The sequence below is a fragment of the Pristis pectinata genome, chromosome 38 (genome assembly GCF_009764475.1).
Source record: "Pristis pectinata isolate sPriPec2 chromosome 38, sPriPec2.1.pri, whole genome shotgun sequence".
NCBI lineage: Eukaryota > Metazoa > Chordata > Chondrichthyes > Rhinopristiformes > Pristidae > Pristis > Pristis pectinata.
This window is the reverse complement of record NC_067441.1, coordinates 1079623-1095608: the sequence shown is the minus strand read 5'-3', so window position 1 is coordinate 1095608 and position 15986 is coordinate 1079623. Positions and strand designations below refer to the sequence as shown.

The 15986-nt window shown below is 51.9% G+C and overlaps 1 protein-coding gene across 1 annotated transcript; it reads left to right on the top strand.

The window, feature by feature from the left end:
- Positions 1–897: 897 nt before the first annotated feature.
- cdca5 (cell division cycle associated 5) lies at positions 898–12693 on the top strand. Its single transcript, XM_052045087.1, has 6 exons — positions 898–982; positions 3832–3896; positions 4812–4865; positions 5713–5754; positions 7155–7628; positions 10765–12693. Exons 1-6 carry the CDS (start codon positions 898–900, stop codon positions 10843–10845), a joined length of 801 nt encoding a protein of 266 aa, XP_051901047.1. The 3' UTR covers positions 10846–12693.
- The last annotated feature ends 3293 nt before the right edge of the window (positions 12694–15986 follow it).

Below are 15986 nucleotides of genomic sequence, written 5' to 3'. Positions count from 1 at the left end.
AACTCTCCAACTTGGAGGAATGGACTTGACGACATAATATTGCTGTTTCTACCGAGAAATTTTAGCCCAGTTTTTCTTTGTTTTTTTTCTAAAAAAGTTTTTTTGTTTAGTTTATATTGTTTATAATTTTTTTAATTGATTTGGGTTTTAAAAAAAAATTATATAATAAATCTTTTCCTTTCCTTTCTTTTATATTATATTCATTTACTAAGAGATCGTTGGATCTACAGATTTTGTTTTATATTTTATTGTTCTTTATGATTATATATGCTATGATTGTTATCCTGATCTCTTTGTATAAATATTGATGCTATATATTAATCTGTATTAATTTGAAAACTAATAAAAAGATTGAAAAAGAATTTCAAGAGCTTGTCACTTCACGGGCTCCTCATAATTAACATCAAAGACAATTGCCGGTCACCAATCACAAGGCCCTGCCTCACCACAGCTCCCTGGTCGGAGCACTGAGAGCCCACGCCCTGCGGGAGAGTTTATATAGGGATGGGCGGGTTCCGCCCTGCATATCTATCCAATGGTGGGGAAGGTTTGCCTTGGTGCCCCGGCAACCCGAATGACTGAAAGTCTGTCAGTCCAATGAGCGTCGAGGGGGGGAACAGTTCAGACCTTCCACACACGGACCAATCACCCGATGGGTGGGGTGGGTGGCAGACGCCAGCCAATCAGAAGTCGCCATCGCCGACGGGATGCGACGTCGTCCGCGCACAGACAGGCCAATCAGGAGCGCAGGCGGTGCAGAAATAAACCAATGAAGAGGGGGTGTCTTGTCTCAACCAATAGGGACCCAGAATATCTCTGTTTGACGGACTAAATGGCCAATGCAGAGCGAAGGCGGGGCTGCGTGGAGCCAATCAGAAGCGGCGGCGGGCGTTTTGAATGCGGCGGCCGGTTCCCGCGCGCGGCCGTTGGGGGGAAGGCGGCGGGAAGATGGCGGCGGCGGCGGAGCGGGGCCAGGCCCGAGGTGAGTGAGGCGCCGCCGCCAGATCCCGGGACCCGGCCCTCCCCTCCCCTCCCCTCCGGGGCGGCCGAACGGGGGCTGGAATCCCGAGCCACTCACCGGCTGCTGGAGGGACTCAGCGGGTCGGGCAGCGTCTGGGGGGAGGGGGGAGTCTGGGGTCGACACCCTTCCCCTGGCCTGAGAGAGAGGAGATGGTCCGTGTAAAGGTGGGGTGGGGGCTGTGGTGGGAGGGGTTGGGGGGTGGGGGACAGTGGTGGGGTGGGGGCTGTGGTGGGAGGGGTTGGGGGTGGGGGACAGTGGTGGGGTGGGGGCTGTGGTGGGAGGGGTTGGGGGGTGGGGGACAGTGGTGGGGTGGGGGCTGTGGTGGGAGGGGTTGGGGGGTGGGGGACAGTGGTGGGGTGGGGGCTGTGGTGGGAGGGGTTGGGGGTGGGGGACAGTGGTGGGGTGGGGGCTGTGGTGGGAGGGGGTGGGGGGTGGGGGACAGTGGTGGGGTGGGGGCTGTGGTGGGAGGGGTTGGGGGACAGTGGTGGGGTGGGGGCTGTGGTGGGAGGGGTTGGGGGGTGGGGGACAGTGGTGGGGTGGGGGCTGTGGTGGGAGGGGTTGGGGGACAGTGGTGGGGTGGGGGCTGTGGTGGGAGGGGTTGGGGGGTGGGGGACAGTGGTGGGGTGGGGGCTGTGGTGGGAGGGGTGGGGGACAGTGGTGGGAGGGGGCAGGGGTGGGGGGACAGTGGTGGGAGGGGGTAGGGGTATTGAGGGAGGGAGGGGCAGGGGCTGTGGTGGGAGTGGGGGTAGTGAGGGGGAGGGGTGGGGGGCAATTGTGCGGAGGGGAGGGGGTTGGGGGGGACGGTGCAGCTAACAGGTGATGGGTGGATCCGGGTGGGGGCGGGTTGATAGGCAGGTGGGGTGGGGATGGTGCCGGAGGCTGGGAGGTGACAGAGGGCTGCAGGTGGTGGGATCTGATGGGAGAGGAAGGTGGAGCCTGGAACCAAATAAGGGAGGTGGGGAGGGCAGGTGGGAACAGTGGAGGGGGGAGGATTCCAGTGGGTGGGTGGAGGAGGAACTGGGTGGATCAGGAGGGGGGGGGAAGGGTCAGAGGGGGAGCAGGTCCCCTGAAGTTGGAGAATTCAGTGTCCGTGCCGTCAGGGTGTAGACTCTCCCTGGGGGCAGGATGTGAGGTGGGGTTCCTCTAGTTTGGGTTTAGCCTCACCCTGGCAGTGGAGGAGGTTGAGGACAGACAGGTCGGTATGTGGGGGGTGGTGGGGGGGAGTAGTTCCCAGTTCTGGCGCTGTTCCCACTCTTCTATCTGCTGATCACCCCTCCTCACCTGGATCCACCTATCCCCTGCCAGCTCCTGCTCCACCCTTCCTCACTGGCTATCCCTCCCCCACCAGCTTTCAGGGCTGAGTGCCCCACCTGTGGAGGCCACTCGGCCCCACGAGCCTGCTGCATCCCCTGCACTAGATCATGGCTGAAGGGAGAGAATTCCAAAGGTTTTCCCATCTCGGCCCTGACCAGCTGGTCCCTCACTATGAGGCCATGACCCCCCCCCCCACCCCCCCCCACCAAAGTTTCAGTGAGATCCTGAGGCTGGGTTTTCTCTAGGAGGGGTGACCTTATGATAAGGTGGATGGTCACAGTTTTTTCCCCCCAGTGTAGGGGACCCTAAAGCTAGAAGGCAGCAAAGAATCTACTGCAGCATCTGTGGGATGGGGGCGGAGAGGAATTGTCTACGTTTTGACTTTAAATCATGATGCAGACTGATCACGAGAACCTTCTCCCCACGTACTGGTGCTGAGGCAACCCGGGCCCGCCTCTCCCAGGGGTCAGTATCAGGTAGGGCCGAATGTCCCACCTGAGCAGGCCACTCGGATTCATCCAGTCCTGCTTCACGTGGAACATTGGCCCTCTTCCCACTCTCCCCTTCATCTGCCTCCTCACCTGGACCCACCTATCACCTGCCAGCTCTTGCTCCACCCACCTCTTTGTCCTATCTGTCTCCCCTCTACCTTTCAGTCCAGCTGAAGGGCCTCGACCTGAAACGTCACCTGTCCATTTCCATCCACGCAGGTTGCCTGACCCGCTGAGGTCCTCCAGCAGATTGTGTGTTGCTCCAGATTCCAGCATCTTCAACTCCCTCCCAACAGTACTGTGGGAGCCCCTTCTCCACATGGACTGCAGCGGTTCAAGGGAGTGTTGTCCCCCCCCCCCCCCCCCCCCCCCCCCACCTTCTCTAGGGGTGATTGGAGATGGGCAATAACTGCTGGGCATTGAGATTGATGCCCAGATCTTGAAAAACAAAATAATAAAACCCTTTGTTGTACATTGATGTTCCCCACCATCGAGGACATCTTCAAGAGGCGGTGCCTCAAGAAGGTGGCATCCATCACTAAGGACCCTCACCACCCAGGACATGCCCTCTTCACATTACTACCATTGGGGAGGAGGTACAGGAGCCTGAAGACCCACACTCAATGATTCAGAAATAGCTTCTTTGCTACCAGATTTATGAATGGTCCATGAACACTACCTCATTATTTACACTATTTTTGTAATTTATGGTAATTTTGTGTCTTGCACTGTACTGCTGCTGCAAAACAACACATTTCATGTCGTATGTCAGCGATAATTCTGATTCTGCTGTGGTATACTGATGATCGAGTGAAGGGGTCTAGTTCCTGAGTTGCAGTGCAAATTATTCCAGAAAATGGGACATGGAGAACATATTAGCTGTGCAAAATCTTGTGCTTGCCCATGGAAATAAATTGGGAATGTTCTGTGTGACAGCACTGAACAGTTCTTTCCTCGAGCTACAGGAGCCCAGGGTGATGGTTTAACTCTGCTGATTTTTTTCAGATGTTCCCCCACTGGCGAGAAGAAGATCCGACCGGCTGTCAGCGACAGAGAATGAAGAAAGCTTGGTGAGTGCAGAGGTTGGTCGAATGATCCTAAATGCCCAGGCCTAATCAATCGCCTGATTACCTGCAGGGTGAGAGATGATTTGAAATCTGAGGCTGTATTTGATTATTTTGTTTATAGGTTTTTGGGTAATTTAAATCATTTGTTATGTGTAAATTTATTTACAATAAATTTCCATCTTTCTACACGACGGGAGAAGGCCATTTGGCCCATGGAGTCTATGCTGATTCTCAGAACAATCCCCATTCTTCCACTAAGCCTACTTTCCCCACATACCCTACATTTTTATCTCTAAATAAAAGAATCAGCCCTCGGGTTCTGAATGATCGCCATCTCTCGCCCTGCAGGTCTTAAACACAACGATCAGGCAGTTTACAGTGGCCACTTAACCACGTGGTCACAGGGAGAATGTGCAAACTCCAGACAGACAGTGCCGGAGGCCTAAAGCTATGAGGCAGCATCTCTCCAGAAGGTGTTTATAATGAAGCTGCAACAAGCACTGTAATTACAGAACTGGATGAGTATTCACAGGAGTTCTCTACTGATCTCATGACGTGGGTCACATCAATAAGTCGTTAATGGTGACCACTGACTTACTGAATTCTTGTAAAAACCCACCTGGTTTACTAACGTTGCTGTTAAATAATCTGCAGACACAAATTCAAATCCCATCACTGACGCAGTACAAGATCGATCCTGCTGCAGATTGAATGTCACGTGGGGCTTGTATGTTTTATTTCCAAAAAATAATAGTTCAGAACAACAAAAGCTTGTGAACTATGTTACCAGGGACATGTGTAAGTGTGTTAGTTCTTGCAGGGAGGGGTATGGTGTGGGTTTGCTTGTGTAAAGGGGCAAGCAGCCCGAGCCGTGCTGAAGGTTTTTGTGACTGACTCAACTTGCTGACTCTTGCACAGGTTCCGGCTGTCAAACATTCCATTGTTTTGAAGAAGATCAAGCCCCAGAGAAAGGTATGCGGTGAATACTCCGGGTTTTGATCTTTTTGTTTGTTTTGGAGGGGTGAGGAGTGTGTGCGTGGGGAAACAGGGCAGCAGCTGTGTCAAAACCGATGACGTGGTTAATCTTATTCTAACCTCATCTGTTTAGGCTGTCGTGGTGGAGGGAGGGGTGATGGGTGTTGCAGCTGGGGAGGTGTACACAGTTCTAGTGTCAGACAGCAGGGAAACAGTCCCTTCGGCCCATATTGTCCATGCTGACCAACATGTCTATTGAGCTAGCCTGTAGAATTCTCTGCCCAGGGAAGCAGTAGAGGCTACCTCATTAAATATATTTAAGACACAGTCAGATAGATCTTTGCATAGTAGGGGAATTAAGGGTTATGGGGGAAAGACAGGTCGGTGGATCTGAGTCCACGGCCAGATCAGCCATGATCTTATTGAATGGCGGAGCAGGCTCGACAGGCCGGATGGCCTTCTGCTCCTATTTCTTATGTTCTCCCACCAAGGACAAGGGCAGTAGGTGCAGGGGTATACCACCGCCTGCAGGTTCCCCTCCCAGTTGTACACCATCCTGTCAATGTTCCTTCACCATTACTGGGTCTAAAGGAGCTCCCTCTCCCCGCGCTGTGGGAGCGCCCTTTCCCACACTGACTGCAGTAGTTTGAGGAGCTGGCTCGGGACAGTCAGGGATGGGCACCAAATGTTGGGCCTTGCCACTCGTGCTGAACAGCTGAAAAATGAACTTAAAATAAGAGGTGACTATTTTGGGGAGAGTGGGTTTATTGGCCTGCTGTTGTTTTATTAATCAGCTCATTATACTAAAGTTGAGACATGAAACTAACTGAACTTTCTCATCCAGCTCACTGTGGGCACCACTGCAACCCCAAGGCGAAGCCCTCGGGTGAGTACACATCCCCCCTCCTCAACCCACCACCACTACCCCTCCCCCCACCCCTTCCCCAAACCTGGTCCAAGATTGACCCGAATGGCTGTGAAATGGGCATGATTAGCAGGCAGGGCATGTTATTGACACAGGTTTCCAACTCTGGTTCAGATCCGAGGCTTTTGCTTTGGTTTGGGATGAGGATGTCTGAAAGGCAGTGAGGACTCTGTGGTTTATCAGTGTTATCTGTACCTGAGGTCTTTTATAATGTTAGAGAAAATGAGCTCTTGCACTTTGCCACAGTGTGATTAGATTATGTGGCCAAACTGACCGAGGCTGATGCTTTATCGTGTGTAGAGTGTGTTGATCATCTGTACCCGAGTATTTGCAATCCACAGCCACCCGGTGTTTGAGTTCGAGCACACCACTGGGCAAATTGGTGTGCAAGGAGGGGGATTAAAATTAAACAAATTTACATTTATTGTAAGCTGTAAAATGTCAAGCAGTTCACTGGACTAATTGTAATATATATCTGACCTCGATAAGATTTATTAATGCAAAAATGAATTCTTTCATTTGTATAGCACCTGATCACTTTAAGGGTGATCCAAGTGATATTGTTCAAATAAGTGTTAAAACGACACGATGGCAGCTGTGGGGATGCCATTTCCTTGTCTGGTGGAGAGGGGAGGCAGGGGACGAGCCCAGAACAAGAAGCACAACCTTAAATATTTATCTTCAAGGCTGAAATTGGGAAACACTTTGTAAAACTATTGGGGTGGGGGAAGTGATCGGAACTTCTGAGACTGTGAGCGTAGAACAGTCCAGCACAGGAACAGGCCCTTCAGCCCATGATGTGCCGAACTAATTAAACAGGTAATTAACCACCAACTAAACTAATCCCTTCTGCCTGCACATGGTCCATATACCTCCATTCCCTGCACATTCACGTGTCTGTCTAAGACCTACTGTGATTGATGGTCTCAGCATTGATAAGAGTTTTGCTTTAGGATTCCTTTTGGTGGGTGTGTGGGGTGAGGGGGGAGCTGTTGTCTGTATGTGGTGGGGGATGTGTCTGTGGGTGTGTGGGGAGAGGGGGGGGATGTGTCTGGGTGTGTGGGGAGGGGGGGATGTGTCTGTGGGTGTGTGGGGAGAGGGGGAGATGTGTGTATGTGGTGGGGGGATGTGTCTGTCCACAGGTGTACGTGTGGAAGGGAATGGGGGCAAGAAGGAGATGATTATATCGCTGGGTGGGGGAATTGTGCAGGATAGGGGTTGGGGGGAGAACTGGTCTCTTCCTGTGCCTTGAACATCGAGTGCTGTCCACACCAACACGTGGGGGTCAGTGGCAGACCCAGTGGTGGGTGCACCACTGGGGCAGGGGACCCAGTTGACGTGAAGTCTCCTCCGTTCCACAGGTTTCGGCCGAGGCGGTGAAAGAAAATGTCTGCCGTGTCTCTGCTGGGTCAGGGGCCCCTGAGGGACAGGTCTCGCCCTCACTGCCTGTCACCGCAACCCCTTCCGCCGAGGACTCTGACCTGCTGCTGGACACACGGCTGCCGAGTGACCGGGACTCGGTGATGTCCCACAAGGTGCGGCGTTCCTACAGCCGGCTGAGCCCCTTCGGCACGCAGGCCGGCAACGCCAGCGACGGCTCCGACACGTCCACGCCCAACCAGTGGCACCCGGCGCGCCGCTCCTTCTTCGGCTTTGAGAGACTCCTGGCCACCGAGGCCCTGCCGGCCATCTCACCGGTGAAGTCCGCCAGCCCCAGGGATAAACCTGCGGGGCTGCCGGCTCCTGGCAGCGCCGCCTGCGTGCCGCCGGGCGCCATCCCTGGTGTTGCTGCCGCCAAGGAGAAGAGGAAGAAGCGGAAGGTGGCTCAGATCGAGGTACGTCAGCGGCTCCCTTCTCGCTGCCTCGGCCCAACTCCTGATGGCAGGGTTGCTCTCAGCTGTAGCTCCTGGGGTCTTCCCCCCGCCCCCCTCACCTGGTTCTTCCTCTCTCTCGCTGGGCTCCCTGCTGCCCCCCCCCCCCCCCATCCATTGGGCTCTTACCCCCTACACCTGGTTCTTACTCTCCTTTCTTGCTCTCTCTCCCCTCCCACCCCACCCCCTCGCTGGGGCCCCCCCACCCTCCTTGCTCGGCTCTCCCTCCCTTTTTCTCTCTTTTCCCTCTCTCTCCTCCCCCTCCCCCTGGGTTTCTGCCCCCTCTCTCTCACCGGGCTCTTTCTCCACCTCCCCTGCACCCCTCCACCTTGCTGGGTTCCACACTCTCTCTCTACTTTATGCACCCAGCTTTGGCTTTTCTTCCCAATGTTCCTCTGAGCTAATCTCGTTTCAGATATGTCAACCTCCCACTGCGTATTTAAAAAAAACTTGCCTCGTAAATCTCATTTAAACCCTGCAACCCCCACCCCCCCACCTTAAACCTATGCCCTCTTGTGTTAGACATCACCAGCATGGAAAACAGACTGACTATCTACCCTATCTACACCTCTCATGATCTTTATCAGGTCACCCCCTCAGCCTCAGCTACTCCAGGGAAAACATTCAACCTATTCAGATTCCCCTCTCACTGAAGTCCTCCAATCCAGGCAGCACCGTGTTGAATCCACTCTGCACCCTCTCCAGCGCACCCACATCCTTCCTATAGTGTGGTGACCAGAAGTGCACACAGTGCTCCAAGTCTGGCCGAGCCTGTGTGTTGTGAACTATCCCACTCCTCTACCCCCAAGTTTTCCCACTGCCGGCCAACACTTGGTTACCAGAACTGTGGGGATGTTGGACTAGAGGTGTCGTCTCTCGGATGTGCAGGCCATGAGGTTCTGGTGAAGTGCTGTCGCTGTCAGGAATGCAGCAGCTAATTTGCACGCAGCAAATCCCTGCAGTCAGCCATGCGACAGTGACTGGATAACGCTGCCATTTTCTGATAGTTGGCTTGTGGGTGTAAAAGTCTGTGGTGCTGGACCTCAGCTCCAGCAAAGGGCGACATCGGCTCCTTACGTCTCCCTTCCTTGCTCTGCTTTAGCAGCCACAGAAGCAGGCAATCTTTGATCCTGTGATGCAGCAGAGCAGGGCTCCAGAGTGCAGTGGGACAGAGGGAGCTCCTGCAGCGCCTCTTGGCAGCATTGCTGCAATCCCAACAGCGTCAGGGGTTTAATTGCAGAAATCGCTGCTCCTGAGTGGACACAGAACTGACAGGTCTTAAAATCAAAACGGCGGTTAACATTTTCTCAATTCCCATTGCAATGTCTTGCCGCAGACTTTCCGATCTGGCTTGGGTTAGTTCACCTTCAGCTGTCAGAACTTGTCCAGGGCAAAGGGATGGGTGCTGTTGGGATTACACACAGACAGACAGATGCGCACACTTCTATCTATAATTATGCTGATCACTGTTCCCATCTGCTGTGAAACCACCAAAACCAACCTCCCTCTTGGTTAAATCTGGTGTCCTGCTGTTAATTCACTTCTTATGACGACACCACTGCCCCACTCACGTTGTGTTACCCCTGGAGTTACTGTAACAGTGACACAGTCAGAGGGGTACAGCACAGAAACGGGCCCTTCAGCCACTGAGTCTGCACCGACCAACCACCCACTTGCACTAATACTTTTTTAAAAAAAAATTTCCCAGTTTCTCCCCCTCACCCACTAAGGGCAATTTGTAATGGTCATTAACCTACCAAATCGCATGTCTCTGGGATGTGGGAGGGAACCGGAGCACCCAGGGGGTAACCCACGCGGTCACAGGGAGAACGTGCACACTCCACACAGACTGTATCCGAGGTCAGGATTGAAACTGGGTCTCTGCCGCTGAGAGGCAGCAGCTCTACCCGCTGTGTCACTGTGCTGCCCTGCTCAAGTCGTTTAAACCCTCTATGACCTGTTCAATGTTTTGGGAATGCTCGCAGAGGGTGGGGAATCTCTGGAATTCTCTGCCCCGGGGGATTGTGGAGGCTGGATCATTCAAAGAGGAGGTAGATACTTTTCTGAAAGATCAGGGAATGGAGGGTTATGGGGAACTGATACAGAAGAGATGAGGACTGGGAGAAATCAGCTATGATCATATTGAATAGTGGGGTAGACTTGAGGGGCCGAGCGGCCTATTCTTACGTTCACTGCACAATCAGGGTCAGTCCCAGTCTGACCTTTCATCTGTGACCCTGATCTGCCCTCTTGCACCTGTGACCCTCCCCGTTGACCACATGTTCGGGTGTTAGACCCGACCAGGGTTTACATTCCCACTCCTCTGGGTGATGAGGATCTTAAGGGTGGGGTTACCCCAGCTCCCACATAGTGAGTCAAAGGGTCTGTTAAATTAAAGTGTTCCTGCCACAAGGGGATGGGACAGGGGCGGCTCTGTCGCTGTGTTCCCACATGTGGTGAGCAGTGTTCGTGAGCAGCGGCCACAAGTTCTGAGGGTCAGTGTGTAGAACACAGAACAGTACGGCACAGGAACAGGCCCCTCGGCCCACCATGTCTGTGCTGAGCACGATGCCAAATTAAACTAATCCCTGCTGCCTGTACATGGTCCATCTCCCTCCATTCTCTTCCTGTCTGAAAGCCTCTTAACTGCCATTATGATGTCTGCCTCCACCACACCCCTGGCAGCCTGGTCCAGGCACCCACCGCTCTCTGTGCTGCTTAAAAAAAACTTGCCCCACACATCTCCTTCAAACTCCCCCCTCTCACCTTAAAGCTGTGCCCTCTAGTGTTTGACATTTCTACCCTGGGAAGCAGACTCTGGCTGTCTACTGTATCTGTGCCTCTCATAATCTTATAAACCTCTATCAGGTCTCCCCTCAGCCTCTGCTGCTCCAGAGAAAACAACCCAAGTTTGTCTGACCTCTCCTCATAGCTCACACCCTCTAATCCAGGCAGCATCCTGGTGAACCTCTTCTGCACCCTCTCCAAAGCCCCCACACCCTTCCTGTAATGGTGAATGTGCTGCTGTGCCCCAGGAGGAGCCTGAGATCTAATGGGCCCACTGCTTGATCCTGATGCAATTCATGTCCCTGTCTTACAGAAGTCTGCACTGGATGAGTGGGCTGCTCAGATGAATGCCAGCTTTGAAGAGGCAGAACGCTTCGATTTGGTGGTGGAGTGACGTGGATTCCAGTTCTCTTTTTAAAACTGCATAGAATCTGCCATGAGCAGACGTTCTTGTGGATATAAAAACTAGGTTTCGTAGTAACGACGATCCTGAGCCTGGATCAAAGATTATCGGAGAAGCAAAGAACCCTTCACCCAGTAGTTGTAGGAATGTAGAGGACTATGGAGATTGTTGTGATTTTTGCCAGGGGCGGTGGTCCCACTACAACTTCCATTCTGTGGGGTGACTGGCTACACTAATGCCATTTTCAAGCTGTGCCCAAATACTACGACCAATGTGTCTGATTATCCACTGCTCCAGCCTGCCAGTCCAGCTGTTAGCACTCTGATTTTGGTGGGGTCTTTTCCCTTTTTGCATCCCACCCTGGCAGGAAGGGTAGACGGGAACTGTGGCTGGGCCTGTCACTCTGTCCCCGTATCATCATTGTCTTCTGCAGCTTTCGCCAGCCCCCCTCAGTCCCCCGAACACAAACACTGGCAGCACACCAGCAGCCACCAAAGTTCGTGAGAAGCCAGTTGGTGATTTGATAGCAGGTGATCTGCCCCTCTTTCTGGCTCTCACCTCTGCCAGCTCACTCGTGTTTTATTCTTGAAGTGTCTTTTCTTTTATAAATCATTGGTGAGAAAATTAATTGTAATTGTGGGCTCGGTCTAGAAAATAATCAATGGGCAGTGTTGTGCATTTTTAAAATCAAAGTAAGGAGATTAATCTGTAGTAAAATGAGACAAAGATGTCTCTCTCAATCCCAGAGTAGGTTATCCTTTCACTGCTGGGTGACCTGTTGTACATAAAGTTGTTACTCCTGCACCTGACGCATGCTGACACTGTAGTCACACTTTGCAATTGATGCAATGCACACGCACTCAGCAATATGTGTGCACGCAGTCTGATTCAGGTTCATTTGCTGAATAATGCAGTTGACTCTCCACCCACTCTGTAAGCTATCTGCAATCCCTGCAGCATGATCACACACTGATGGTAAAGCATGCCTCGGGTGAATTGCCACTGCTGAACATAATCAGGGGAAATTATCAGTGTCACGAAACTCACTATTGATTGAATAACACAAACATCCGGCCGCCAGGTTAAGTGCGTGTGCCATCAAGTCCACAGCAACACCGCCAGCATTGTGTGTGTTGTCAGCTCGGATTTCACCAAAGCTTGGTGACGAGTCAGAAGCTCACAGTAAGTGAACTGTGGAAAAAACCTACCTCTGGCAGCACAAACATTATTCTTGTTCCTTTGATAGAGAAGTTCTTGTCACTGGACACAGCAGTGGTCCCTGTGGGTGAACATTAAATGTGTGTGCTTTCATGTGTTTCAATTCAGCAGTGGGCTGTGTGAGGGAGCCCCTTCCTCCGGTAATCAAGATGTTCTACAAAACAGTCCATCTATTGCTTTTATGTCTTTTGTGATTGAACTGAAATACCCCTGTTGATAAATAACCTCAGTTATTTCAAAGCACAACTGCAGACTTAACTTGGCAGTCTAGGCGAACATTTTATCAGCCTGCTCTGTGTCCTGGCTCAACATGTGCGTTCCTATTCTGCCCTGTATTGAAGTGGAGGTGTATATATAGCAGCACACAGCAGATATCACTCTGTAACAGATGCCTCGTTTTTTGACACAACCCTACTGGTTGGGAAAAGTCCTCTGCACTCAGTAATTGTATAAATAGCTAGACTCCTGTTATATATCTGTTTAGGTCACTGGTCTTATGGGGAAGTGCCATCTCTGAGCATTACCACAGGAGATCCATTTACATTTTGGATGTCAGCTAATACCATGGCGGTTATATTTGTGTGTTCATTGATTAAGCAACTAATAAATGATTCAAAATAACTTTGCAGTTGGTGCTTTGCAAACCTAGGCCAAAGAAATGCCGCACTTGAACTCGCGTTGGGTTGCCAGGGTACCAATTACTCTGTAGACTGTTTGATGTCTCTGGGCCTGTACTTGATGAAGTTCAGAAGGACGAGCGGGGATCTCATTGAAACCTACCAGATACTGAAAGGCCTGGATAGAGTGGATGTGGAGAGGATGTTTTCATCAGTGGGAGAGTCTAGGATTCGGGGGCACAGCCTCAGAATAAAGGGACGTCCCTTTAGAACTGAGATGAGAAATTTCTTTAGCCAGAGGGTAGTGAATCTGTGGAATTCATTGCCACAGACGGCTGTGGAGGCCAAGTCATTGGGTGTATTTAAGGCAGAGATTGAGAGGTTTGTGGTTGGTTACGGGGAGAAGGTGGGAGAATGAATGGAGTTGGAAAAAAAAGAGCCACGATTGAATGGTGGAGCAGACTCGATGGGCCGAATGGCCTAATTCTGCTCCTATATCTTATGGTATCCCTGTTTATTTCCTCCTAGAGTCACTTTGGAGGTGGGTGTGTGGTCTCTTAAGATTTGTTCTGCATTGTTTCTGGGAAAACACCTGGAGTTTTGGCAGGGTCATTCTGTATTTGGTGCTTGGACCTTGTGGATAGGATGTGGGCTCTGCGTTTAATCCCCACCGTTCAATGGTGGTCACCACCTCTTGGAAATTCTGGTGTCTCTGGGAAAGCTACTTGCACAGCTCTGTTGGATAGAACACTCAGAGTGCACTGGAATCCTCTTCACTTCCCTGAATGAGTCCAGGACAAAGCAGCCCACTCGATCGGCACCCCACCCACCCCCCTGAATACTCCCTTCCTCCACCACCGGCGCACAGTGGCTGCAGTGTGCACCGTCTACATGATGCCCCATGGTTACTCGCCCAGGCTACTCTGACAGCACCTCCCAAACCCTCCACCTCTCCCACCCAGGATGGTGCAGGGGGACACCACCGCCAACCAGTCACACACCATCCTGCCTTGGAACTATCGCCGTTCCTTCACCGTCACTGGGTCTAAACTGTGGAGCTCCCTTCCCCAATAGGCTTCAGTGCTTCAAGACAATGACTGCCCCCCCACCCCAGGGATGGGTGATAAACGGTGCCTTTTACTGTCTGAGCCTGATGGTGTTAAACCAATGTAGTCATCTTCATGGTTATTTGTGATAGGCCCTTGAGTTATGGATGGCATGGTGGTGCTGCAGGTAGAGCCATTGTCTCAAAGCGCCACAGAACTAGATTCAATCCTGGCCTCTGCCGCTGTCTGTGTGGAGTTTGCACGTTCTCCCTGTGACCGTGTGGGTTTCCCCTTGGTTCTCCGGTTTCCTCCCACATCCCGAAAACAAGTTGGGAGGTCAACTGGCCATTAAATTAACTCAACTGCAGATGAATGTCAGAAAGAATCAAGGCAATCGATGGGAATATGGGACTGGGGGGCGGGTGGGATTGCTCTCCTGGGAGCTGGCATGGACCCGGAGGGCCAAATGGCCTCCTGTGTCATTTGTAAGTATAAGGTATGGACTGTGAGCTTTAATCTGGATGTGCAATTACAGCATTTTAGGGCAGCAGAAACCAAAAGGATAGCACCACTTTTGCAGGAATGGTACCTGTACAGTACTGTTGGATAATATGTTCAGGGGTGTGCTGGAAGACGCTCCCTTTGCCCGAATGAGTCCAGGACAAAGCAGCCTGCTCAATCGGCACCCCATCCACCCACCTAAACACTCCCTTCACCAGTGGCTGCAGGGTGCACCGTCTACACAACGCCCCGCGGTTACTCGCCCAGGCTACTCCGACAGCACCTCCCAAACCCTCCACCTCTCCCACCCAGGACAAGGGCAGCGGGTGCAGGGGAACACCACCACCTGCAGGTTCCCCTCCCAGTCACACCCCACCCTGACTGGGAAATAGCTCGCCGTTCCTTCACCGTCACTGGGTCTAAACCCGGGAACTCGCTCCCCAGCAGCACCGTGGGAGCCCCTTCCCCACACGGACTGCAGCGGTTCAAGGAGGTGACTCACCCCCTCCTTTTCACGGGGCAGTCAGGGACAGGGGTAAATGCTGGGCCTTGCTTCATCCTGGAAATTAATAAAGCCAGACCTGAAATATATTCTTGGGTAATGTTTCTACGTTTGATGGTGCAGGGTTTGGACTATCAGGTTTTGAAAGCTCCCAGAAGTGTTGAGACAGACAGCTGTGTGACATTTCCCCGAGAGGTGCATCATTTTACATCGTTAGTTCTGCTGTGTGCAATATCTACTGGGTTGACGACACCTAATGACTCCAGATCCAGTTTGGCTAAGCAACTAGACACAGCGGACTTTCGACTTAATGGGGGCATGGTAATCAATGGAACCCGCCCTCAAGCTGCATTTCACACTGGCTGCCTGATGCAAGAGTATCATGATCAGTGGAGAGCCTCGAGCAAGCCAGCATCCAGTCACCAATGGGCGATCAGTTATTAAGGTTTCCTTTGATTTAACCATCACGCAACGACAGTCATTTCGGAATATTTTTTCATATATCTTTAACAAAATAGGAATATCTGGTATGGGCAGTTGGCACTTCATCCACTGTACCGCACAGTGCAAGTTCTGCATAAACTGTGTGGATCTGGGAGTCAGGCAGCTGGCAGAGACAGGATGGGACGCATGGCCTCCTATATGACAGTGCAGCTGGTAGAGCTGCTGCCTCAAAATGAGAGAGTTCGATCCTAACCTGGAAGTGTGCTGGGCCATTTAAGGCTCAACTATGTCAGTGGGTCTGAGTCACATATTGACCCAGACCAGGTATGGACGGTCTGGAGTCACATATAGACCCAGACCGGGTAGGACGGTCTGGGTCTAGGCACCCAGGGGAAACCCTGCACAGACAGTACCAGAAGGTGGGATTGAACTCATGTTGCAACAGTTGTGAAACCTCACTACCAAATCCATGTGGGAGTTGGTGTGCAATGCCTCAAAATCTTATGGTATGGCACTGGCAAAGAGATTAAGTTACCAAACTGGTAATCCAGGGAGCTGAGTTCCAATCCCACCACAGCAACTGTGGAATTTAAATTCACCTGGAATTTTTTAATGATTGGTAAAGCCAGTCATTATACTGCAAGATCATCGTTAATGTCCCACCTGCCTCATTAATGAACTTCAGGGGAGGGAATCTGCTGTCCGTACCCGGTCTGGGTCTATATGTGACTCCACACCGTCTGTACCCTGTTTGGGTCTATGTGTGACTCCAGACCATCCGTTACCGGTCTGGGTCTATATGTG

Coding starts and splice junctions, on each gene's coding strand:
- cdca5 (XM_052045087.1), top strand. CDS start 898: ATGCGGCGGCCGGTTCCCGCGCGCGGCCGTTGGGGGGAAGGCGGCGGG. Junction 983..3,831: donor GGAGCGGGGCCAGGCCCGAG/GTGAGTGAGGCG, acceptor GATTTTTTTCAG/ATGTTCCCCCACTGGCGAGA. Junction 5,755..7,154: donor CCCCAAGGCGAAGCCCTCGG/GTGAGTACACAT, acceptor TCCGTTCCACAG/GTTTCGGCCGAGGCGGTGAA.